This window comes from Nicotiana sylvestris, chromosome 5, assembly GCF_000393655.2.
Source record: "Nicotiana sylvestris chromosome 5, ASM39365v2, whole genome shotgun sequence".
In the NCBI taxonomy this organism is placed as follows: domain Eukaryota; kingdom Viridiplantae; phylum Streptophyta; class Magnoliopsida; order Solanales; family Solanaceae; genus Nicotiana; species Nicotiana sylvestris.
In genome coordinates, this window is record NC_091061.1 from 161,352,642 (window position 1) to 161,377,838 (window position 25,197).

General features: G+C 39.7%; 2 protein-coding genes across 2 annotated transcripts; both read left to right on the plus strand.

Moving 5' to 3' along the window:
* The first annotated feature begins 2,132 nt into the window (after positions 1-2,132).
* Positions 2,133-2,615, plus strand: LOC138869577 (uncharacterized). The gene has a single exon (XM_070147207.1). It carries the CDS (start codon positions 2,133-2,135, stop codon positions 2,613-2,615), a length of 483 nt encoding a protein of 160 aa, XP_070003308.1.
* Positions 2,616-23,251: 20,636 nt separating this feature from the next.
* Positions 23,252-24,735, plus strand: LOC138869578 (uncharacterized). The gene is made up of 2 exons (XM_070147208.1): positions 23,252-24,037; positions 24,154-24,735. Exons 1-2 carry the CDS (start codon positions 23,252-23,254, stop codon positions 24,733-24,735), a joined length of 1,368 nt encoding a protein of 455 aa, XP_070003309.1.
* The last annotated feature ends 462 nt before the right edge of the window (positions 24,736-25,197 follow it).

The following is a 25,197-nucleotide window of genomic DNA, read 5'->3' on the forward strand; positions in this document are numbered from 1 at the left end:
TGGAAAACATTTGGTTTGGTTTGTTGCTGTGCTGTTGCTGTGTATCTGCTGCTGCTGTGTTTGTGGCATACTGCCCAACTGATCATTCTTTTCTTCTTTTCGTTCTCTATACCAGGTACATGACTAATACTCTGTCAAATGTAATTGGAAAGTTGAGCATGAATACAAAAGAAAAGACCTGAAGAGTGACTTTTATGCATAAATTGTTACATTAGACATCATGTATTGTATAATGATTGTCATTTTTGTTTGGACAATAGAAACAGCCTACATACTAAGTATATCAATGTAGGTTAACGAATGCTAGCTTTGTATGTATACTGCTAAGTGAGAATACGCCCAGTGTAATAAGTTGTATTTCAAACTTAGTCTGATGGTATAGTATATTCTCTAATGTAGGCCAAATAGGAAAGCTATCCATTTTAGTTAAAGTTCTTTCTCCTTCTGCCATATTGTCCCATAAACTGATAAACTCATTTCACAAAATAAAGAATCAGTTCAGGGCCTCGACCTCATGAAGGTCGAGCCCAAATCGAAGCAAACTAAGTAGGCCCGCGTAGAACAGGCGAAGGCCCAGGTCTGGTCCATCGCGCATGGGCTGGATTTGGGCCCAGAATTGTTTGTTCGGCTGATTGCATATACAGCCCCATTTCTGAAATTTTTTTTAGCTTTTCTGAATGTCATTACAAATAGCTTGCAAGCATTTAATTAATTAGGACTATATACTGTTTTCAATTGATAAGGACAAACGCGATAAGAAACGTAGTTGCTATAGGATAACCTTTTAAAATAAGAACGAGATGAGCCTCGATAAAAATAAACACAACGTGCAAATGCGGGGCCCTTGTTAAATGTATATTGTTGGAGCATTTAGTTTCCGGGATGGGTTGCTTAGCAAATCTCACAACCCTCCCTAAATAACAACACGTTAGTCTCTTTAGGATACGCTTTAATAAAACCTTACCTTCTTAAACTCGGGTGCACATTTATGTGACCCAAATCCAAATCCCAGCCGAGTCGAGATATATCAATAACCACGGGTGCATTGATGTAGCGTGGTTCGAGATATGTTTTCACGACGTTGCAAGTCCTATAAAAATAACGGTGAACGATAAAAGCGGATAAAAGATAAAATTGGCACATAGGTTCATAATTGTATTAAAAATCAGATAAATAAGCCGAATATAACAGTTGAGCGACCGTGCTAGAACCACGGAACTCGGGAATGCCTAACACCTTCTCCCGGGTTAACAGAATTCCTTATCCGGATTTCTGGTACGCAGACTGTAATATAGAGTCATTATTTTCCTCGATTCGGGATTAAAATTGGTGACTTGGGACACCCTAAATCTCCCAAGTGGCGACTCTAAAATAAATAAACTAATCCCGTTCCGATTGTCCTTTAATTGGAAAAACTCCCTTGCGCCCTCTCGGGTGCGGAAAAAGGAGGTGTGACAGTCATCATAAAATCAAAGAAACAGGCTGATCATGTGTGTGATTTAAAAAAGTTCTTCGAACGGCTTCGAAGGTATGACCTTAAGCTTAATCCATCCAAGTGTGCATTTGGGGTTCCATCTGGGAAACTCCTCGGTTTTATAGTCAGCCGGAGAGGCATTGAATTGGATCCATCTAAGATAAAGTCCATTCGAAATCTGCCACCCCCAAAGAACAAAAAAGAAGTCATGAGTTTTCTTGGGAGGTTGAACTACATCAGTAGGTTCATTGCTCAGCTCACAACCACGTGCGAGCCCATCTTTAAGTTGCTGAAAAAGGATGTCGCTATCAAGTGGACGGACGATTGCCAAAAAGTTTTTGACAAGATCAAAGATTATCTATCAAAACCCCCTGTACTGGTCCCACCTGAACCTGGTAGGCCTTTATTTTTATATCTATCGGTGATGGATAATTCCTTTGGATGCGTTCTGGGTCAACATGATGCAACAGGCAAAAAGGAACAAGCAATCTATTATTTGAGCACGAAGTTCACCAGTTATGAGGTTAAGTACACCCTTCTAGAAAGGACATGTTGTGCCTTGACTTGGGTCGCTCAGAAGCTGAGACATTATCTTTTGGCCTACACTACTTACCTCATATCTAGAATGGATCCTTTGAAGTACATATTCCAAAAGCCAATGCCCACTGGCAGGCTCGCAAAATGGCAAATCCTTCTCACAGAGTTTGACATCGTCTATGTCATTCGCACCACGATGAAAGCACAGGCTTTGGCAGATAATTTGGTAGAGAATCCAGTTGATGATGAGTACATGCCACTTAGCACATACTTCCCAGATGAAGAGGTCAACTCAATAGAGGAAGTGGTTCCAAACGATCACCCTGTATGGAAAATGTATTTTGATGGGGCTGTCAATATCAAAGGAGTTGGGATCGGGGCAATCCTTATCTCACATATTGGACATCATTACCCTACAATGGCCCGACTTTGGTTTTTCTGTACCAATAATACGGCAGAATACGAAGCTTGTATCATGGGTTTGAAAATGGCCATCGATCTGGATGTGCATGAACTATTGGTTATGGGAGATTCTGACTTGCTTATCCGGCAAGTCCAAGGCGAATGGGAGGCTCAGGACATCAAGATTATTTCATACAGATAATGTGTGCAAGACTTGAGCAAAAGATTCAAATCCATCGAGTTTAGGTACATTCCCAGGTTTCACAATGAGCTAGCCGATACCTTGGCTACTTTAGCCTCGATGCTCCCTTATCCAGGCAACACTCATATTGATCCACTAGAAATCTAAGTTCGGAATCAACACGGTTACTGCAATACAATTGAGACAGAACCAGATGGTGAACCGTGGTATCATGACATAAAACGATTCATAAAAACAAGAGAATATCCAGAGCATGCTAAAGGAGATCAAAAAAGAACTATAAGGCGGCTCGCCAGTGGTTTCTTTATGAATGGGGAAATTTTGTACAAGAGGACCCCAGATTTAAACTTGTTGAGATGCATAGATGCTGCAAAAGCAGAGCAGATCATGAGTGAAGTGCATTCGGGGGTATGCGGACCTCACATTAATGGATACGTTTTGGCGAAGAAGATTCTGCTGGCAGGGTATTATTGGCTTACTATGGAGCGAGATTGCTTTAGTTTTGTTTGCAACTGTCACCAATGCCAGATTCATGGTGACCTGATTCACTCGCCTCCTTCGGAGTTGCATCCCATGTTCTCTCCTTGGCCTTTCGTTTCTTGGGGAATGGATGTCATTGGGCCAATCTAGCCAAAGGCCTCAAATGGAATAGATTCATTTTAGTTGCAATTGATTACTTCACCAAGTAGGTGGAGGCTGTCACTTTCAAAGTAGTCACCAAGAAAGCAGTGGTAGATTTTGTTCATTCCAACATCATCTGTCGCTTTGATATCCCGAAGACCATTATCACTGATAATGCAACCAATCTAAATAGTCATTAGATGAAGGAGGTATGCGAACAATTTAAAATCATGCATCGCCATTCTACCCCTTATCGGCCAAAAGCCAATGGAGCCGTTGAAGAGGCAAACAAGAACATCAAGAAGATTATTAGGAAGATGATCCAAGGTTCCAGGCAATGACATGAAAAGTTGCGTTTTGCTTAGTTGGGATACCGCACGAATGTTCGCACATCTGTTAGTGCAACTCCGTATCTGCTTGTATATGGAACTGAAGCTGTAATACCCGCCGAAGTCGAAATTCCCTCTCTCCGCATTATTGTGGAATCAGAGATTGAAGACACTAAGTGGGTTAAGAGCCGATTAGAACAACTGATGTTGATCAATGAAAAAATGGCTAGCAGCAGTGTGTTTCGGCCAGTTATATCAGCAAAGAATGACACGCGCTTACAAAAAGAAAGTGCACCCAAGGTAGTTTGAGGTAGGCCATCTGGTTTTGAAACGCATCCTTCCGAACCAGGCAGAAGCTAAAGGAAAGTTCACCCCGAACTGGCAAGGACCCTACATCATCAAGAAAGTGTTACCAAAAGGGGCCTTGCACTTGGTAGATAAAGAAGGGAGGGTACCAGACATGACTATTAACGCAGATACAGTCAAAAGATATTATGTATGATATATACCCACTGTAGAATTTTCACGCATTAATTTCCTCAGATTGAAGTGATGAAGGCTATCATTTGCTTGCTATTCCAAATAGGTGTCACCCTTCTGTCAATCTTTTTGAGTCGTATTTGTCTTCCTTGTTTCTCACTTTTTGCAACCTGTGTACTTGTAAAAAGAAAAGTCAAACAACAAATCTTAAAGTAATTGAACTACGTCTGACCTGATTCCGAAAGGATACGTAGGCAGCCTTACCTTGGGTTCGGTTCCATTAAAAAAATCCATATTCCCAATACTCCAAAACTAGGGCAGAAGTTTGTTTTATTTCACAGTTTTTCTGTAAAAATGGTTCCAAAATTTGTAATTCAGTTCAAGGTTCATTTTGCCTTTTTACCTTTCAAGAACTTCTGATCGATGTTTTTTGAGAATGTTTGAAGTCCCCATGCCAAAGGCGCTGGGTAACATCCCTTATGCAGTATCTTAGTAAAAAAAAAGAAAAAAAAAAGAAATGAGAGAGTCTTATCAGTGAAAACCTGTATGGGCACTATGAGGCGATGATGAGCAGATAAATGAAAGAGTCTTATTGGTAAAAACCTAGATTGGCACCATAAGGCGACGATTAGTAGAGAAATGAGAGAGGTTAATTAGCGAAAACCTGCAAAAGGCGCTATTAGCCAAATGAGGGTCTTTGATTCTTCGGCATGAGCACAACCAAGACAAGTTCAAGATGAACATTTGTGACGGATTTTGAGAATTAGACAGCTTAGATGGATCAGGCGTCCAGTCCAAAATTCATGTCATGATTCATTGAAGTCGGCACATACCTCCAGATAAGTCTCCATATTCCTTTCCCCGAAAGGGACACCTTTTGTTTAAGCACAGTTCTTTTTCACTTTAAATTATTATTCTGTTATTACCCATATTTTTCTTTGAGTCCCTTTCGGTCTAATCCTGCATCAAAAGCGTAGCAAAGAAATGGCTGCAAAACTAGCTACAATTTCCTCGTAATATCGAGCAGAATTTGGGGAATATATAGCATTGACAAAGGCACGAATCCATCTGAGATCTCATTTGATAAGGCAAACAAAGTGTTTCAAAGACACTGAAAAGTCGCATGAGCAAAACCTGTTTCATGAGAAAAGTTGATAAGCACTACAGCCACAAACTAAAAATTGGATGCAAGACAATTAAGTTTGATTTTAAAGAAAAATTGTGTTACCTTAGAGACAAGGGTAGCGATACCATGGACATCTAGGTATGAAACAGTTAGGGGCAACATTGGAAAGCCAAGGTCTCCAGAGAATGATACAGAGCAGCCGAGCATCTCTGTACCACACTAACAGAATCATTTATTCGATAGCAGTGGCCGTGAATCAAATTACTCAGGGCATCAAGGCCACAAACCAATCACTTTGAAAACTCACAAATTTTCTTTGTTTGAAGCAGGAACAAAGCACTGTAGAATGGCGATTCTGAAAGAACGAATGTCACCAAACGTAAGCTCCTTAAAATCTCCATTTTCTTTTATTTTCAGCATGCATCACTATTGTTCACACCTCCCAGTTACATAGCTTAACTCAGGTAGAATCCTTTCGCCTAGGGGGGTCCAGCTCATAGTTCCGGGTAGAAGTACCTTCGCTCAGGGTGTTTTACGCAGCTTAACTCAGGTAGAATCCTTTCGCCTAGGGGGATCCAGCTCATAGTTTCGGGTAGAAGTACTCTTCGCTCTGGGTGTTTTACGCAGCTTAACTCAGGTAAAATCCTTTCACATAGGGGGATCCAGCTCATAGTTCCGGGTAGAAGTACTCTTCGCTCAGGGTGTTTTATGCAGCTTAACTCAAGTAGAATCCTTTTGCCTAGGGGGATCCAGCTCATAGTTCCGAGTAGAAGTACTCTTCATTCGGGGTGTTTTACACAGCTTAACTCAGGTAGAATCCTTTCTCCTAGGGGGATCCAGCTCATAGTTCCAGGTAGAAGTACTCTTCGCTCAGGGTGTTTCACGCAGCTTAACTCAGGTAGAATCATTTCGCCTAGGGGGATCCAGCTCATAGTTCCGGGTAGAAGTAGTCTTCGCTCAGGCTATTTTACATAGCTTAACTTAGATAGAACCGTTTCGCCTAGAGGGATCCAGCTCATAGTTCCAGGTAGAAGTACTCTTCGCTCAGGTTGTTTTATGCAGCTTAACTCAGGTAGAATCCTTTCGCCTAGGGGGATCCAACTCATGTTCCGGGTAGAAGTAATCTTCGCTCAGGATGTTTTACGCAGCTTAACTCAGGTAGAACCGTTTCGCCTAGGGGGATCCAGCACATAGTTTTGGGTAAAAGTACACTTCACTCAGATTGTTTAATATAGCTTAACTCAGGTAGAACCATTTCGCCTAGGGGGATCTAACTCATAGTTCCGGGTAGAAATACACTTTGCTCAGGTTGTTTTACGTAGCTTAACTCCGGTAGAATCTTTTTGCCTAGAGGGATCCAGCTCATATTATCGGGTAGAAGTACTCTTCGCTCTGGTTGTTTTCATAGCTTAACTCAGGTAGAACCTTTTCACCTAGAGGGATTCAACACTTTATTAATAATACATGGTACTAACACCTGATTCTATTTCCTTCCAGTAAGATATGGTACCAGCCTCTGGTTACATTTCCTTTCAGTAGTACATGGTACCGATCCCTGGTTACACAATCATTCGTTACCAAATTTTATCTCTGTTAGCTAGTTTATACTACTGTTTCTGTCTGCCTTTTCAATAAATTAGATAATTTACAAATTTCTCTAATAACTTACAAAATTTTCCAAGTGCAAGACTGGGGCAGAAAAATTTTGTTCGTTTTTGTTTGTCTTTGATGGTTTTACAGGCTCTGCCGTATAGCACAAGTGACGATTAAAGCTTGCAATTTCAGTTCTCATCAGAAGAAAGAAGATTGTTGATCATAAGACAATTGGAGTTAGTTTCGATGAGGTGTTAACAACTCGGCGTCTCAAGATCATCTTCTCAAGTTCTGACCAGGAAATCAAGCAGTCGAGAATGAGCCATAATCTTTTCTTCAAAAAGGCATCAAGATCCAATCTAAGGTCAACACAAACGAGCAGGTCAAATCAAGATTTGACTCCAGAAGACCTATAGATAGGAATTTTGTACTCTTAGTTTGCAGGCATATGTACTGCTCTCCTCTTTTTCTTTTGATGTAAGAAGCGAGTAATAGTAACAGCAACAACAACAGTAGCAACAGTCTTAACTCCAGTGTCTGGTAGTACCAACTACCAAAAATTTCCTAGAACTACACTGACCTGATTCCTTTATAGCCAAGGATATGTAGGCAACCTCAGAAGCAAGGTTCGGTCACCACCTTTTTCAAAATGCTTCCATTAGAGTGAATGTGAGAAAAAATTATCCATGACATTTATTTGTCTTTGCACGAAAACTCTTCATGTTCTCGAGCAAAGAGGGGCAGCTGTAAATGCCTAATTTTTGCCTTATTTATATATATATATATATATATATATATATATATGTGTGTGTGTGTGTGTGTGTGTGTGTGCATGTGTGTGTGTGTGTGTGTTTGCTCTTATTTGTGTATGTACAGGTTTTAAGAGTTGATTAATGGTTTGATAAATGGGGTGGGGATTGGACTAGTGTATTTTAATTAAAATTGAGCCAAATTGGCCCAAAAATTTGAGCCCATTTCGGCCATACCCGGTCCATGAAGTGGTTGACCAAGAAAGAGCTACAAAACGACATAGGTTTGTCTTGAAACTATATCGTTTTGGTTAAGTATTCAAGATCAAATCTAAGCCTTCCATGATCTTTGATCCAATGGCCCTCCTTTGTGCCCCTTTGAGATATAAAATCCTTCTAAAATCTGATTTCTTTTGCCATTTCTCTAAGAACCCAAACCCTAGAGACACCTCTCTCTTCTCAAGCCGCCGCCGCCCTCCTCCACTTCCACCACCGTGAGTCGCCGCCGGTGGTGCTCCAAACACCACCAAAATTTCACCCCCTCTTCGTCTCTTCCTCCTCTCCATGAATTCAAGCCTCAAATCCTCCGAATCCCAACCAAATTCCACGAATCTATCCTAAATCAAAACCCTAGCCGCAACTTTTTGACAAATTCGTGGAGATTGAGCCAACCTTTAAACATAATTTTTAAATACATAGATAGAGCTCGGCGGGGGCTATCATTTTATATTCGTTTTGACCCGATCTCTAGCGAAGCTGCCGTCCGACCACCCCACTGCCCGACGTCCGACCATTGCAGCGCGTCACACCACTGCTCGCCACTGCCTCGACCACCCAAGACCATTAGTGGTCCTTTAGTTTTAGATTATCGCCGACAAAAAATGCTCGTTTCTCTCTAGCACAACGCTAGAACTCATTGGTTTTGGCATGTGCTAGAAAGAAACGCCTGTTCAAGGTCGGGCAGTCACGGCGTCATCCTTGGTATCCGTCTCTTTGCTCGATTTGGCATTGAATCCCTCTGTATAGTAAAACATCAATTTCCTTTTCTTATTTTTATCTTTTCTGATTTTTTGTTTTGTTTTAGTGTTAGTTCTAAAGTTTAATTTCCCCTAATGTTTCTGTTATTTATGTGCAATAAGTATAAGTTTTAATTACATTTTACTTTGTGAAAGTGAATTTCAGTTCTTTGGCCTAGCCGGTCGAGTAGTTCGTTATTGTCTTTTAGTTCTGATTTTTGGTTCTTCGACCTAGCCGGTCAACTATTTTGTGTGGATTTGATTAAGCTTGAACTTTCAGTTCTTCGACCAAGCCGTTCGACTATATTTGTTTGTCCGTTAGTTCTGATTTTTTATTCTTCGACCTAGTCGGTCGACTATTTTGTATAGAGTTGTTAAGTCTGAATTTTTAGTTTTTCGACCTAGTCGGTCGAATAGCTAAGTCTTTATGTTAATTTCATGAAAAAACCAAAAGATTAGTTTCAATTGTTTATATAGTTAGTCGTATATTTAGTTGTTATTAATTGTGATAGTTTAGCGATGTTAGTTTAATTTCTGTTTCAAGCAATAGTTTGTGAAATTCAGTTGTTGTTCCATGTTGGTTTGCACAAATCGAATTCATTCTAATCAATTTTGTCTGAATACTTAATTCAATTGCATTTTGAGTCTTGTTTCTACTTTGCTAGTTCATATTTGGTTGGAGTTTGAGTGTATAAGCTGAATTTCAGTCATGAATAGATAAAAGCTGAAAACTTGAGTTTAAAGTACGTGTTTGTTGGGTATTTTACTGTTTAAACATGCTGGAAATGCAACTGCTCTGTTTTGTGTCAGAATTTGGTGAAAAAATGACTGTTTTGGCACACAAAAGTCAGTCCTTTTGGACAGATTTTTGGTGAATCAAAATCTGTCAAAAAGGACTTATTTTTCCTACTTAAAGAGGCCATTCTTTCACACTTGAGGACACACTCTAACATACTTAGCCATCACACTTACACTCAAAGAAAACACAAAACTTTGAGAAAAATTAGCAGCTAAAACTTCGAAAAGTGAGCTGAAAAACTGAAAGTCTGTGAGTTCTTTCTTCCTTTCCTAAGTCGGTGAGCTTTTGGTTTAGTTTTCTGGGTCACTTCGGGTTTAAAAGACTGTTGTTCGGTTGCTGTTTCATTTGGTTGGAGTTCGTCTTGCTGGTTCCCAGCTCTGCTGTCTGTTTTTCTTCTATTTTCTGCAAACTAGGTATTTTTTCCCCAACTCTTTAATTTAGCTTTTATTTGAATAAAGCTATTGCAATGAATGTGTTGATGTGTTATTATTGTTACTTTACATTTGTGTTTGATCTTTTGTTCATAAATGGATGAATGAATGTTCAACTTCATGAATATATTCTCTGTTTCTCTTTTAAGTTTCAACACTCCTAAACTCAAAAGTTTGTGCATGATTGAAGCTATGGTGATAGATTTATGGCCTAGTTCAGTTGAGGAGCAAGTAAATGTAAGACACATTTGAAATCCTCCGATAATCGATAGCTTAGATAAATGTTGAGTTTTTAAGTCGAAGATGTGTGTATGGTAGAGTTTAAGCTTAAGAGCAGTTGTATTGAAATTCTTTGGTCCAAGTCTCTTCTTTTTATGTGATTATGAATTTGTACTAGTTGGCTCTAGTTTTCTTTTAATGGTTTTTCTCCTTTAAGTTTGACATAAACTTTGTTCCCTTACATTTTCATTTGTATTGGCAGAGTTTGTGCAAATAAGTTCCAATACATGTTAAAGTGTTTAAGTAGATAACACATTTTTTTTGTTTATTTATTCGTTCTTTAGTTCAAATATAAGAATGGATATTTAGAAGTTCCTCCTTAGTTTTAATATCTTTTTAAAAAGTTGTTAAAAACATGTTTTAGCTTGAAAAGTTGTGTATCATTGTGGAGTTAATATTCATGTTAAGAGTGAATTTGGTAGTAAAATTAAGCTCGTTTAAAAAGAATGCTCTTCTATATATATTTTAAGGAATTCCTGTTGGATAGTAAGTTATCAAATTAAGTTTTTACATGTGCTTTCTAAATATTTATACGGTAAACTAAAAAGGTATCTTTCTTTTTTATGTCTTAATTTGTCTTAGTAAAAACAAATGTTTAAGTTTAGAAAGATAAGGTTTTGGATTGTTAGCAGTATGGGTTTTAGGTTTTGGTGCAAGAAATCATTTTCAAGCTAAATAATTTCTAGTGGCCCAACACCAATAAAATCCAGCAGCTGATCCATTTGTTTTAGTTAATAACATAGCTGACTCATTATTTTTTAAGTCAAAGGCTGGCCCAATGGCCAAAGTGGCCCAAAACGGGCCAGCAGTTCAAATACCCAAATAGCTGGCTCATTCCCTTTTAAAGTTGCCAACACTAATAAAAATCGGTCCATTTTTGGTAAGAAGGTTGCCCATTCTTTAAAATAACAAGCTGACGCAACTTTTATATTTTTTCATTTAATCGAAATGACTCAATAAAAAGTCAATTTATTTTATTTCACTAAATAACATATAATTTAGTTTCTTTTATAATTAATTTAAGCGCTAGGAAATTAGTAGGCGTGCTTGAATTTCATGGAATCGCTTGCGTAACGTGAGGTTTAACATTCAATAAATTAATTCAACAATCTCATGCCACATCCATTAGTTTTAGTCAATTTTTAATTTAGTTAATCCTTTGCTAAAAATCGCGAATTCTCTTGCGTAGCGCGGTAGAGACATTTAATAAATTTCCAAAAGCTAATTTTTCCTCAAAAGCACAATTGTAGTGATTTTTCAAAAGTAAATAACGTACTAATAATTATTTGTCATGACTGCGGATTCGCTTGCGTAGCACTGTTATGACTAAATAATAAATTTCATCGATCACACATTCGCTTGCGTAGTATGGTCATGAATCTTATCATTCAAAATATTTTTTAATTTCTGAGGGCCATCGGACTGGGTAAAACCTGATTTAACCGTGGTGCACTTGCGGGAAACTCCTTGCCGAGGGCCTGTGCACCCCTGGTATTAGTCGCGACTCAAAGAGATTCCGACACCCGATGAAAAAAAAGTATTCTTTAATTTTTCTAATAACCAAGAGATAAAAGCAGATAGGTAAAGCTTGAAAATCGCATAAATCATAATTTGTCCAAAATTAATATAAGCCAAATTTTAAGTCAATAAAGCAACCGTGTTAGAACCATAGAACTCGGGGAATGCCTTGCACCTTCTCCCCGGTCAACAGAATTCTTTACCCAAACTTTGTTTTCGCGGACCGATAAAAATAGAGTCAACTTTCCTTTTATTAGGGATTTAAATAAAATGTGACTTGGAACACCGAAAACCAATTCCAAGTGGCGACTCTGAACAATAAAATAATCCCTATTTCAAAATTGTCACTTTAATTGGAAAAACCCTTTAACCCACAATCCTTAACACATATCTTATTCTCTCGGGGGTAGAAAAGGGGTGTGACAATCACTATGCCAGAGACCCATTGGTGGAAGGAGTTTGCTCTCAAATATGGGGTGGAAGGCCTAGAACCACGGTAAAGTGACTCTTTCTTCATTCCCTCTTTGTACATAAGAAAAACTGTTAACCTAAGCTTTTTGTTTGATTCCGGGCTTTCGCAAGGTTCTTTTTCCTGCCTTAAGGAAGATGATTGGACCAATCCCGAAGACATTACGAGGTTGTTGCAGGATACTCTCACCCGGACCGGTGCCCTCGGGTCTGCTTCTGATGTAGCTACTTTATCTCGGAGTCCCGGGCTATAGAACAAGTAACCAAAAAGGTGGGGTTCTTCCTCGACCGAGGGTAAAAAATAGAAAATAAAGAAAACCATGCCCGATCCATCCGCAACCATTGTGGTTATTGACAATGATGGGGATTCTAGTGATGAAGAAGCTTCCCTTCAAAGGAGACAACGATCTTCATCAGCTCAATAGAACGCTCAATCCGGAAAGCTTAGAACCCCAACCGAGGGCGAGCTCTGGGAAGAAATGGAGTTGGTGGAGAATGCTGATTCTCCCTTTCCAGTCCCAATTACTGCTTCCGGTACTATAAGGTCAAATATCGAGCCTCTTCTGCCTTCGGTTGGTGAGCAACCAACAAATAACCTTGACACTGCCACATCTGCTTCTCAACCTACAATACCATCAGCTTTATCTCCTTCCACACCGGTCGTGCCTTCATCACCAGCAACTGCTACATCTCCACCATTGGCCGCAGACACTTGAGAGGAGGATTTACCTCCTACCCAATCCCCTGACCACGGGAATTTGGGGCACAACTATTCACCCCTTCTGCAGATCCACAGGGGAGGAGGAGAGTCTCTCTCTTGGTCTCAAAGGAGTACCACCTACTGTCCAGCCGGTGGAGCTCACCAATTACCTGAAGCTGCTGTCTTTAGAGAAAGATAAGAAGAAAATAACTCTCTTTCAAGGAGTGCATGTTAAATAACACCATGAACAATACAACATCGGTATTGTAATTGTTCTTTCTACTACTTTTTTTTCCTGTTCCTATTACAACAGGGTTTCTGACTTCGATATTTGTTTTACAAGCCAACCTCCTCGTTTCTAAGGGCCTTCAGAGATTGATCCTTGACAAATAGGGACTTATGTCCAAGCGAGATCAACTGTTGGCCGATAGGAATCAACTCGTCGCACGTCTCCCGATGCTAGAGGCGAAAGCTGATGAAGCGACCGAGCTTGGGGCCCATTTGCAACACAATGAGCAAGAGATGATAGCTCATAGCCAAGAATCCACGCAACTACATGCATAACTTTAGGATGCAAAGGCTAGGTGGGCTGAATCTCAAGATGCCACTTTCGCTGCTACCGAGCGCGAGTCTGCCTCCACTGAACGAGCAAATAATTTATAGGGAGCTTTGAACTCCAAAGCTAAAGAGGCTGCTTCTGCCGAGGAGAAGCGGAGCCGGATGAAAGATAGGTATAAGAAGATCATGGATCAAGATAAGGTTCATATAACTACAATACGTGGTCTTGATCTTAGCCTTAGTTCCATGAGATCCGAGCAGGATGGACTTTCGACCGAGATTGATAAGCTCAAAGAAAAAATTTAGCACCAAGGGGATTCCCTCATTATTGAAAAAACATACTCTATGTACCACATGAGGAGGAAAACCTTGGAAGAGTCCAAAGCGGATGTTATTGATATCGACGATGAGATCGCCAAGGCCCAACGCTGGAGTTAACTGCTCGAGAACGCCTCCTGGCTCAGACTGAGGCAACTAACTCTTCTAGTCCCAGTTTCGAGTTTTTTGGAACTGGAGAGGAACTTAAAGAGAATGATGATGAAGGCCAAGACCCTGCGACGAGGCAGATCCGCCTACTTCTCTCGGGGGCGTAGATGCCTTTCTTCCCTCGAGTTCCGGTGGCGATGCAGTTTAGCCTTTTTTCTTTCTTTTCTTTTGTTGTCTTCTTTTGTATCTTTGTATTCATGCCACTTGGCATGTTTTATAAATAAAAAGAATCTTTTGTTTATGTATTGCACAAAGTGCATTCCTTTTGTATCTAATTAAGTAAGCTTTGGGTGTGTTTTCTTCCGATAGCTTTTTGGTTCCGGGCATAAACTCTTCTGGAACCAACCCTTTACTATGAAGGTTTCATAATAGAGGGACCTCTTATGTTTATGTTATTTTTGAAGAGGACGTCTCCTGTTCATTCTGACACTAGCATTTAAAGTTTTTAGTTAACTTTCAAATGATAAAATCAATTCATTATTTGGACAAGAAACAAGATAAAAATAAAAGGACTTCATTTTATTCCTTCTATCTTCAAAAGTACATAAGCATTCATTTGTTGAAAGAAAAGAAATTGTCAATACATGTGGCTAATTTGCACAACTTGTTTCCCAATGAGATATTGTTGTTCCCGGGTTTCAGAATCCTAGTTTTCATGGAAATCAAGTTACCGTATTCTCAGAATATTTCCCCAGTGTTCGAATGCGAAGAATGCAAATTGGAACATTAGAAATCTTGCTCCTTTAAGGAAAAACTCTTGTGAACGGTTGGATAATATTTGGTTCGATGGCAAGCTTCGTTTCCCGCTAGGAACTTTTCCATCGAGCCAAATATTATCTAACCATCCCTTGGTGGCTTGTTATTTTAGTGCCTTGTCATTTAAATGTCTTAACTTTGTTGATGCTGCTCCTTTCGTAATATACTTTCCATTGCTGCCTCATTAAAAATCTTGCCAAAAAAACCCAATTCGGACAAAAACTGGTCAATGGGAAAATAAGTGCAAATACTTTCAGTATAAGCATGATCCATTAATAGTAATACCTTTGAGGTGAGCCATATTCCAGTTGCTCGGCAATTTGACTCTATCTTGACTCTTAAATTCGTACGATCCCTTTCCGATGACAACTGAAACCCACTAAGGGCCTTCCCATGTCGGACCCAGCTTTCCAGCTTTGAGATCTCGGGTGTTCAGAGTTAATTTCCTCAAAACCAAGTTTTCCCCTTTAAAATAACAGAGATTGGCCATTCGGTTATAGTATCTTTCCATCCATTGTTTGTGAGTCACCATTCTTATATGCGCCAAGTCCCTGCGTTCGTCAAGAAGGTCTAATTTGACCAGCAATGCCTCATTATTTGCTTCTTCGTCCGCCCGAAAGTACCATAAGGGAAGTTTTCCTACTTCCACTAGGATCAGAGCTTCTACACCGTATACGAGAGAGAAAAGTTTCTCCCCCGTGCTCGACTTGGCCATCGCCTGGTATGCCCATAGCACTCCCGGTAACTCTTCGGGCCACTTTCCCTTGGCTTCTTCCAACCTCTTTTTGAGGTTTTGAATAATCATCTTATTGGTTGATTCCGCCTCCCATTCGCGCTCGAATGGTGTGGTGAAGATGTGATTCTTTTAATTTTCAGGTCTTCAAGAAATTTTGTGACTTTGGAACCTATGAACTATGGTCCATTGTTGCAGGAAATCTCCTTCGGTATTCCGAATCGGCGAATAATAATTTCCCACAGGAAATCGACCACTTCGCGCTCACCGATCTTTTTATAAGGACCCGTTTCAACCTATTTAGTGAAGTAATAAGTTAAAATTAAAAGAAATCTTACCTTTCAAGGACCTGGCGTCAGCGACCCGACTATATCTATCCCCCATTTCATGAATGGTCATGAGGATAGTACCAAATGAAAGAGTTCTGCCGGTTGGTGCACCAACTATGTATGCATTCGCAATTGTCGTATTTCTGAACGAATGCCTTTGCGTCTTGTTCTATCTGGGCCCACTAGTATCCTGCCCTAACTAATTTCAGTATCAATGAATCTGCAAAAGAATGATTCCCGCAAATTCCTTCGTGAACCTCTCTCATGATGTAGTCTACCTCCAAGGCTCCTAAACATTGGGCCAACAGGCCTTGGAATGACCTTCTATATAACTTCCCTCTAGAGGCTGTAACGAGCCACTTTACTGCGGAACGCCCGGGCCTTCGGATCTTCGGGTAGCTTGTCGTGCTGAAGGTAATCAATGAACTCATTCCTCCAATCCCAGACTAAGTTCGTTGTGTTTACTTCAAAATAACTGTCTACATCCAGTACCAAATGTATAAGTTTAATAACGGTTCCGGAATATGATCCCTTCATCTCCGTGGACGATCCCAAATTGGCCAATGCATCTGCTTCTACATTTTCTTCTCTCGGGCTGTGGGTGATCAACCACTCCTTGAATCGTGCGAGCACAGTTTGAACTTTAATCACATACTGCTGCATGCGTTCCTCTTTTGTGTCAAAGATCATGTAGACTTGGTTTACCAACAGCTACGAATCAAATTTGATTTCTATGACCTTGGAGTCAGGTTCTCGGGCCAATACGAGTCCTGCAATCAATGCCTCATACTCGGCTTCATTGTTAGTTAAAGGAACAGTTTTTATGGCCTGCCTCGAGGTTTCTTCCGAAGACGTGATTAGGACCACCCCAAGCCCGGACCCTTTCACATTGGAAGCTCCATCCATGAACAAGGTCCAAACTCCTGATGTTGTTTCCGACACCATCACCGCCTCTTTTGCAGCTAGAGGCAGTAACCCAAGACTGAAATCGACCACAAAGTCAACAAAAACAGTGACTTGATCGCAGTCCTAGGCTTATACGCAATATCAAATTCACTAATTTCGACTGCCTATTTGGCCAGCCGACCCGACAACTCAAGGTTGTGAAGGATATTTCACAGGGGAAAGGTTATCACCACGACTATTGGGTGGCACTGAAAGTAAGGCCTAAGCTTTCGGGGGAGACTATGAGAGCTAAGACTAGTTTTTCGAGGTACAGATAATGAGTTTTGCTCCTGACAAAATTTTGCTAACATAATAGATAGGAGAATGTGTACCTGCATCCTCCCGGAGTAGAACGACACTTACCTCTACCTCTGAGACCGCTAAGTATATCTATATCTGTTCGCCTTCTTCCGATTTTGATAGTAGCGGAGGGATTGATAGATAACATTTCAGGTCTTTTAAGGCCTGTTGGCATTCTAGAGTCCATTCAAAGTTGTTTTTCTTCTTCAGAAATGAGAAAAAAGTGATGACATTTTTCTGAAGACCAAGTGATGAACCTGCTTAGAGCGGCCAATCTTTCGGTTAGCATTTGGACTTCTTTCACGCTTGTCAACTGGTCTGGAATGTCCTCGATGGCTTTGATCGTATCGCGATTTACCTCGATTCCTCTTTATGACACCAGAAAACCCAAGAATTTACCGGAGCTAACTCCGAATGCGCATTTTTCGAGGTTGAGCTTCATGTTGTGCTTCCTTAGGATATAGAAGGTTTCCTGGAGGTGTTTTAAATGGTCACCTGCGTTCAATGACTTGGCCAACATATCATCTATGTATACTTCCATTATTTTACCTATTTATTTTTCGAACATCTTGTTCACGAGCCTCTGGTAAGTGGCTCTGATGTTTTTAAGCCCAAAAGGCATCCCATTGTAACAATATGTGCCTAAATTCGTTATGAACGAAGTCTTTTCCTGATCCTCCGGGTTCATCTTAATTTGATTGTACCCCAGAATAGGCATCAAGGAAACTCATCAACTCGTGCCCGTCCATTGCATAAATTATTTGATCAATGTTTGGCAATGGAAAAGAGTATTTAGGCACGCCTCATTCAAGTCTTTATAATCTACGAACATTCAAAATTTGTTATTCTTTTTTGGAACTACAACTATATTATCTAGACAGTAGGGATACTTAACCTCCCGGATTGAATTGATGTCAAGTAACCGAGTTACCTCTTCTTTAACAAACTTATTTCTGACCTCGGCTATTGGGCATTTTTTCTGCCTTACCGATGGGATGCTTGGGTCCAGGCTTAGCTTGTGCACGACCACCTCTATTGGGATACCTGTCATATCAGCGTGCGACCATGCGAAACAAACAATGCTAGTTTTATGAAAATCAATAAATCCTGACCTAAGCTCGGGGTTGAGTCCTATTCCCAAGTGAAATTTTCTCACCAAAAATTTTCGAACAAAGCCACTTGTTCAATTTCTTCTACCGTGGACTTGGTTGCGTCTGTTTCTTCGGGTACCTAAAAGTATCTTGATACTTGGTGGGATTTCGATGACTCATCCCCTTTGTCATTTTTGCTTGGTTTGGGAGAAGGCGTCAGTTTCTGTAATTGATATGTGTTGAGTTCATTCCCTTCATTGCTGGAAACTGATGCCGTGTTTATTTACCTCGCTTCCATTTGATCTCCTCTTATTTGTTCAATTCTCTCCGGAGTCGGGAATTTTATCAATTGCTGATATGTTGATGGTATGACCTTCATCTCATGAAACCATGGTCTGCCAAGAATAATGTTGAAGCCCATGTTGCCCTCCACCTCTTCAAATAAGGTGGTTTTTGTAACCCCTTCAGTATTTGTGGGAAGCAAGATCTTCCCCGGGTTGTTACACTAGCTAAGTTGAACCCGACAAGGAGCTCCATTGACGGGATGATGCTTCCGGTCAGCTTGGCTTATTCCATCACTCTCTATTGAATGATGTTGGTTGAACTTCTCGGTTCAACCAAAGCATATTTAATCATAAAATCTAGTACATTAAGAGAAATTACCAGGGCATCATTGTGCGGCAGAAGAAGTCCGTCGACATCTTCTTATGTAAAGGTGATGTCATCTTTGATGACTTCCCGAAATCTCTTGCTATGAGTCATTGATAACTTGGTCTTCTTGGCTGCCAAGAAGGTTAAAACATTGATCTCGTCCCCCCCTGAAAATCATGTTGATAGTTAGTTAATGAGGGTCTTCCCCTATATTTGTGGGTTCTGTTTTGTCTCGGCTGCAGCCATAATTATTCTTGGCCCGGTCGCTTAAGAATTCCCTGAGATGGTCGTTCTTTAACAATGTTTCCACCTCTTCTCACAGATGTCATAGTCCCTAGTTTGGTGGTCGTAAGTCCCATGATATTCACACTATAAATTAGGATTGCTCTAGCTAGGATCGGATCTGATCGGCCTTGGGAACCCTGCTTCCTTAATGTTTCTCCTTACCGATACTAGCTCCACTACGCTAACATTGAAATTATACTCTGATAGGTTTGGATAAGTGGAATCCTGAGAGCCCTTTACCTCTTTGTCTTGCAATGACTTGTTGTTCCGGCCGCGATCAATTCTACTATCAGGGGCGAACCTATTCGCTAATCGGAATCCTTTGCTACTGCGTCCTTGGCCCTCTCGTAGGGCAAGAATCGTCCCTTAGAAGATTGTCGATCCGTATCAAAATAATTTTTAGATTTATCCTTGTTCTTTCTAGATACCGACCTTTGGTTGATGTCGGGAACCCGAGCTTGTTATCTTCTATCCTTATCTTTGATTCATAAGGGTTATGGACATCTGCCCATGTGGTTGCTTGGAACTCGAGTAGGCTTTCTTTCAGCTTTCGGGAGGCATCAGAGCTCCTTAAGTTCATCCCCTTAGTAAATACCTAAGCTGCCCATTCGTCTGACAAGACCAATAACAACATCCTTTCTTTTTAGAACCTGATCACAAACTCACATAGCAATTCAGACTCTCCTTACAAAATTCAAAATATGTCCGCCTTTTGGGCCTGGACCTTCCTGGCCACGACATGGGCCTTGATGAAAGAATCTGTGAGCATTTCAAAAGATTTAATTGAATGTTCAGGTAGAAGTGAATACCATGTCAAGGCCCCCTTCGTGAGGGTTTCTCAAAATTTCTTCAGTTGGACCGACTCAATCTCATGTTGGGCCAAGTCGTTTCTTTTCGCCGATGTTGTATTAGTTGTGATGTGATCCTGAGGGCTTGAAGTCCCATCATACTTCGGTATATCTGGCATTTTGCACCATTTCAGAATAAACTCTGGCACTGCGCTCAGTTTGAACGGAAATTGGGTGTACTTCTTTGGGTTGTGGTCCTTCAAGACTGGTAGCGCGCCCGTAATTTGGTCCATTCGAGCGTGAAACTCTTTCGTGTTCTGATCCATCTGCTCATTCATTTTCCTCATGAATCACATGAGCTCGATTTTGAAGAAATCATTGTTGTTGTCGTTACCAGATCAGTTGTCGATCCCCGCTCCGTCAAAGCCGACCTCATCCCTAGGGGTATTGTTATAAACTCTCTGAGCTATTTGGTCCGGAAGAAATTGGGCCTCTTCTATTCGTGTTGTTGGAAGTGTCTGACAATGCCTGGTTTAGTTCTGTCATGACCTGGTCTTGCCTTAAGAGATGGCCCATGGTGGCCTTTTGCTGCTCTCTCAAGATCTTTACTGTTTCGCAACGTACTTATCCTCAGCGTCATCAGGAATTGTCTCTCGCTCATGCCGAGTATATTGCCTACGATGGATCGTAGTTGTTACGTCCCCTTGTTGCGGGTGTCACTGATTAAGTCCTCATGTTGAGGCAGATTTCATGTGCCTTAACGTTATGTATGATGTTGACATCATTAGATGCCATTTTTTCGATTTTGCTATAAAATAAAGAATCAAACAAGTTAGTAATAGACGCAAGGATCAACTCAATTATACATCTGTCTTATCCCCATGGTGGGTGCCAAACTGTTTACCCGTAAAAAGGTACAATTAAATTTGTTGCGTGATTTATAGACAAATGAATTGATATGATCCCAAAATGATAAATAAATTAAATGAAATATAAGACTTAGTGTTAAAATCTAAAGAAATAGCAAGCCTGATTCCAGGAGCAAGGCTTCCGAAGACAGCGATAAGAGCAGTACTAGACAAAAAATAAAGTTATATTATTCAGCTTGATAGTAAATGTAGCATAAGTTTTGCTAGAGATTTTGTGTGTTAAAATGGTTGTTAAAGTCTCTTTTTTATAGTTATACCTAGAGAATAAGATCATAGGATCAAGCCTCTCTTAAATGACAATAATAGAGGCCATTGATGAATATGTAACAGTAGACTTTGAATACCAAAATTCTCTACAACGACTGCATATTTAATACTGAGGAATATTCTTCATTGAATGCCATCCGGTGACAAAAATTTATTAGATTTCGTTGATTGTGTTCCCTTCGCGATCCACCCGATACCAACCGAAGTCGCTATCTTCGCTCTTGGTCTTCACTCCCTTCATCTTTCTTTGACCTTGGTTCCACGTGTCATGTAATCATTCGAGCATTTAATGTAAATCAATTTCACCCTATACATACTATTAAACTCTTTTGTTTAATCAAAGTATTCCTAGAATTAGATTAATTTGTTTCCGTATGATTATTACCCGAAAAAAATAAATAAGAGAAATCTGTCTTTTCTTATTAATTCGTTCACCACGAAATAATTTCATGTCAATAGAAGAAAATAATTCTACAAAGATCTCAAGTGTTTAATTTATTATTTCTCGTATATCCAAATTAAATATAGTGTAGAAGTATTCCTTGTCTTTGCACTAGAGTTGATTCATATCATGACACGCAGAGCCAGACCTACCCTTGACCCTCAATGACTTTGAATAAAATGTGTGTGTGTGTGTATATATAAATATATTTTTTAAATAACAAGTATATATGTTGTTTGACACCCTAAGATTTAAATTTTCGCTAATTGTATTGGTCGATTTGGAGGGTACAACTTAACTTTTAGTATAATGCTTGGGTTCAATTCTGACTCCAACGTTTGCTCAAACTTTTATTGGACAGTTTTACCCCTGCCACAATACTCTATGGGAAACAACCCATATTTCCTTTATTTTTATTTCATTTATATGATTTTATCACTTAGTTAACAATTTGTTTGGATGGTTGTTACATGCCATTTTATAATGTATCGTATTGTATTATATTGTACTGTATTATTTAATGAATACAACGGTTGGATAGATTGTATCATTTGCCGTCGTTTCATGATGTCATGCACTAACAATATGAAGAATAAACTTGTAACATTACCAAGAAAAAAATAGGATACAAAGTAGAATTATTGTATAAAAAAGCAGAATGAAGAATAAATATGATTATTTAATAATAAGGAAGTGCAAGATGAGAGAAAAAAATAAGGTAACGACGCCTCCACACCAAATCCGTTATTTCATAAAGTGGTACTTTTCGTCGTTACGTGATGACGGATTTAACGGTACGATACAATAAAATTTAAGTAACAATCAAAATAAACATTGTATTTAAAATAACAATACGATACAATACAATGGGTAACAACCATCAAAACAAGCTGTAAGTTTCTTTCAGTTCGTATAATCTTTGATGGGTTTTCAATGTCTTTGACTTATATTTTGATGATCTAACAAACTTACTATCAAGGACCAGATAGGGAACCTGACACACTTGTGCTACATTGCAAGTTAACGGATTCCAGCTAAATGTGAACTACTATAGCTTCAGGAGATTGAGAACCAAACAAGGACCTGATACCCTTGTGGTTCCCTCATAACAGTACGAGGTCAATTGGACATATCTGGAAGCGACGTGACTGCCTGCACTGTTTCTGTCGGCACTGCATTATTTCCAGTGGTCACTTGTCCTTTGACCAACTAAAATGCTTACATCATTCAAGTGATGTCATCAAGGTGTATTAAAAAGGAATTTATATCAAAACATCACTTGAACACTTGAGAATTCATTCAAGCCTTCTACAAAACAGTGAACTTAATTCTTAAGAGCTTGAAGAATAAAGTTAAACGCTATTACATACCAGTTCCTAAATCTAGTATTTTGTTGTCCTTAGTTGAGTTGTAACTTTGTGATTGTTCTTATTGTAACTCCTAAATTGCTTAGCTAGAAGTGTTGATTAGGAATCCTCTTTTAAAAACCATAAACTCTCTGAGTTTGTGTTGTGACTAGAGTTAGTCATAAGTTAAAGTCTTTGTAACTAGAGAGTGACAAAGTGACTTGTTGTAAGAGTATCACAAATTAGTTGAGTTGAAGTCTTTGTAATGGAGTCATTACAAAGTGGCTTGTAATAGGTGTTTACAAGTTAGTGAAGTTGAAAGACTACAAGTGTAGGTCGTGATTTTTATCCCCTTGAGTTGGGATTTTTCCACGTAAAAATTCCGTGTCTTATTTACTTATTGTTTCATTGGCATTCTCAGTAAAAGCTCATAGAGGACCAGGTACTCTACTATTTGGTAAACTCATATAAACTAACAATTGGTATCAGAGCAGGTTCCTCCTATAATGCTAACACCTAGGAAGGATACTTATGGCCGCTCCACCAAATTTTGAAGAAGGTCAATCTACATACAGACCACCCGAGTTCAATGGACAATACAATGGGTGGTAGAAGACAAGAATGCACGATTTTATCATGGTTGAGGATTCTGAGTTATGGGATGTCATATGTGGCGGCCCGTACGTCCCAACAAAGGTACTTGAAGAACTTCCATTCTCAATGCTAAAAACTAGAAAAGAATACACCGACACATACATGAAAGTTGTGGAGAAGAATTTTCGTGCCAAGAAGATTTTGGTATGTGGAATAGGACCTGATGAAAACAATAGAATCTCTACTTGTGACACTGCTAAGGAGATATGGGATGCTTTGCAAATAGCTAATGAGGGAACCACCCAAGTAAAACAATCTAAGATCGATATGCTCACTACCGAGTATGAAATCTTCAGGATAAAGGACGATGAATCTATTCAAGATATTCACACAAGATTCACTTCCATCATAAATGAGTTGCACTCACTTGGTAAAACCATTCCTAGGAACAAGCTAGTGAGGAAAATTCTCAGTATCCTGCCTAGCTCTTGGGAAAGCAACGTGAATGCTATTACTGAAGCAAAGGAACTACAGGAGCTGACCATAGATGAGCTAGTTGGAAATCTGAAAACCTACGAGATGAAGAGGAAGATAGATAGTGAAAGAAGAGAATCAAAGAAAGAAAAGAACCTGGTACTCAAAGCTGATAGCAATGACTCAAGTGGGGAGGACAGTGACATGGCTTACTTAACCAAAAGATTTCAGAAGATGGTCAAAAGAAATGGAGGAATGCTAAAAAGGGGCAGCTCTAGCAAACCAAAGAACTATGATCTCTGTCATAAGTGTGGAAAGCTGGGCACTTTATCAAAGACTGTCTTTTCCTAAAATAAGAATTCTCCAAATACAACCCTGAGAAAGCAGCTAAGAGGAACCCAGTTCCTGATAAGGACTTCAAAAGAAAAAGATCTACTAACGATGTAGTATAACAGGCTATTACAGTATGGGGGGACTCCTCTAGTGAGTCTGAAGATGAAACTGATGCCTGTGATAGCTCCATGATGGCAGTTGAAAGCGAGAAAAATGAATATGATTCAACTTTTGCTTTGATGGCCCAATCAGATGATGATGAAGACGATGACAACAGTGAGGGAATAATGAAAGGAAGAGGTCAAAAATGGCTCATGGATAGTGGGTGTTCAAAGCACATGACTGGGAACACCATGGACTTTCTTTCACTAAAAGCCCTGCGAGGAGGGAGTGTATCCATTGGCAATGGGAAAAAGGGGTACATTCTTGGAGTTGGAAAATCCAGGAAATCACTCACTCACTCTATTGAAAATATGTATTATGTCAATGATCTTAGGTACAGTCTCTTGAGTGTCTCTCAGATCTGTGATAAAGGAAACAAGGTAGAATTCTTGTCCAAGATATTTATAGTTACTAATCTGGTAACTGGTAAAGTGGTACTTGTGGCCAAGAGATACAAGAACATCTATGTTACTGATTTTGAGTCCTTACAAAGTGGTGATCTGAGTTGTCTAAAAGTTGTTGATGATGATGCTAAACCCTGACACAGAATATTGGGACACGCAAGCTTCTCTCTTCTGAACAAAGTAATTCAGAAGGACCTGGTCCATGGTCTACCCATGTCAAAGTTCAAAGCACAGAAAGTTTGTGATGCATGTGCTAGAGGAAAACATGTGAAGTCCTCTTTTAAGTCTAAAAGGGATGTAATCAGCTCAAAGCCACTCGAGCTTCTACATATGGACCTATGTGGCCCTATGAGAGTGCAAAGAAGGGGAGGAAAAAGATACATTTTTGTGATAGTGGATGACTACTCTAGATTCACATGGACTTTATTTCCTAGAACTAAAGATGAAACCTTTGAAGTGTTTATGGCTTTTGTGAAGAAAATCCAGGTGAAGAAGGAGTCTAGAGTCGCATGCATTAGATCAGATCATGGAACAGAATTTGACAATGCCAAATTTGATGAGTTCTGCAATGAAAATGGAATCACTCACAACTTCTCAGCT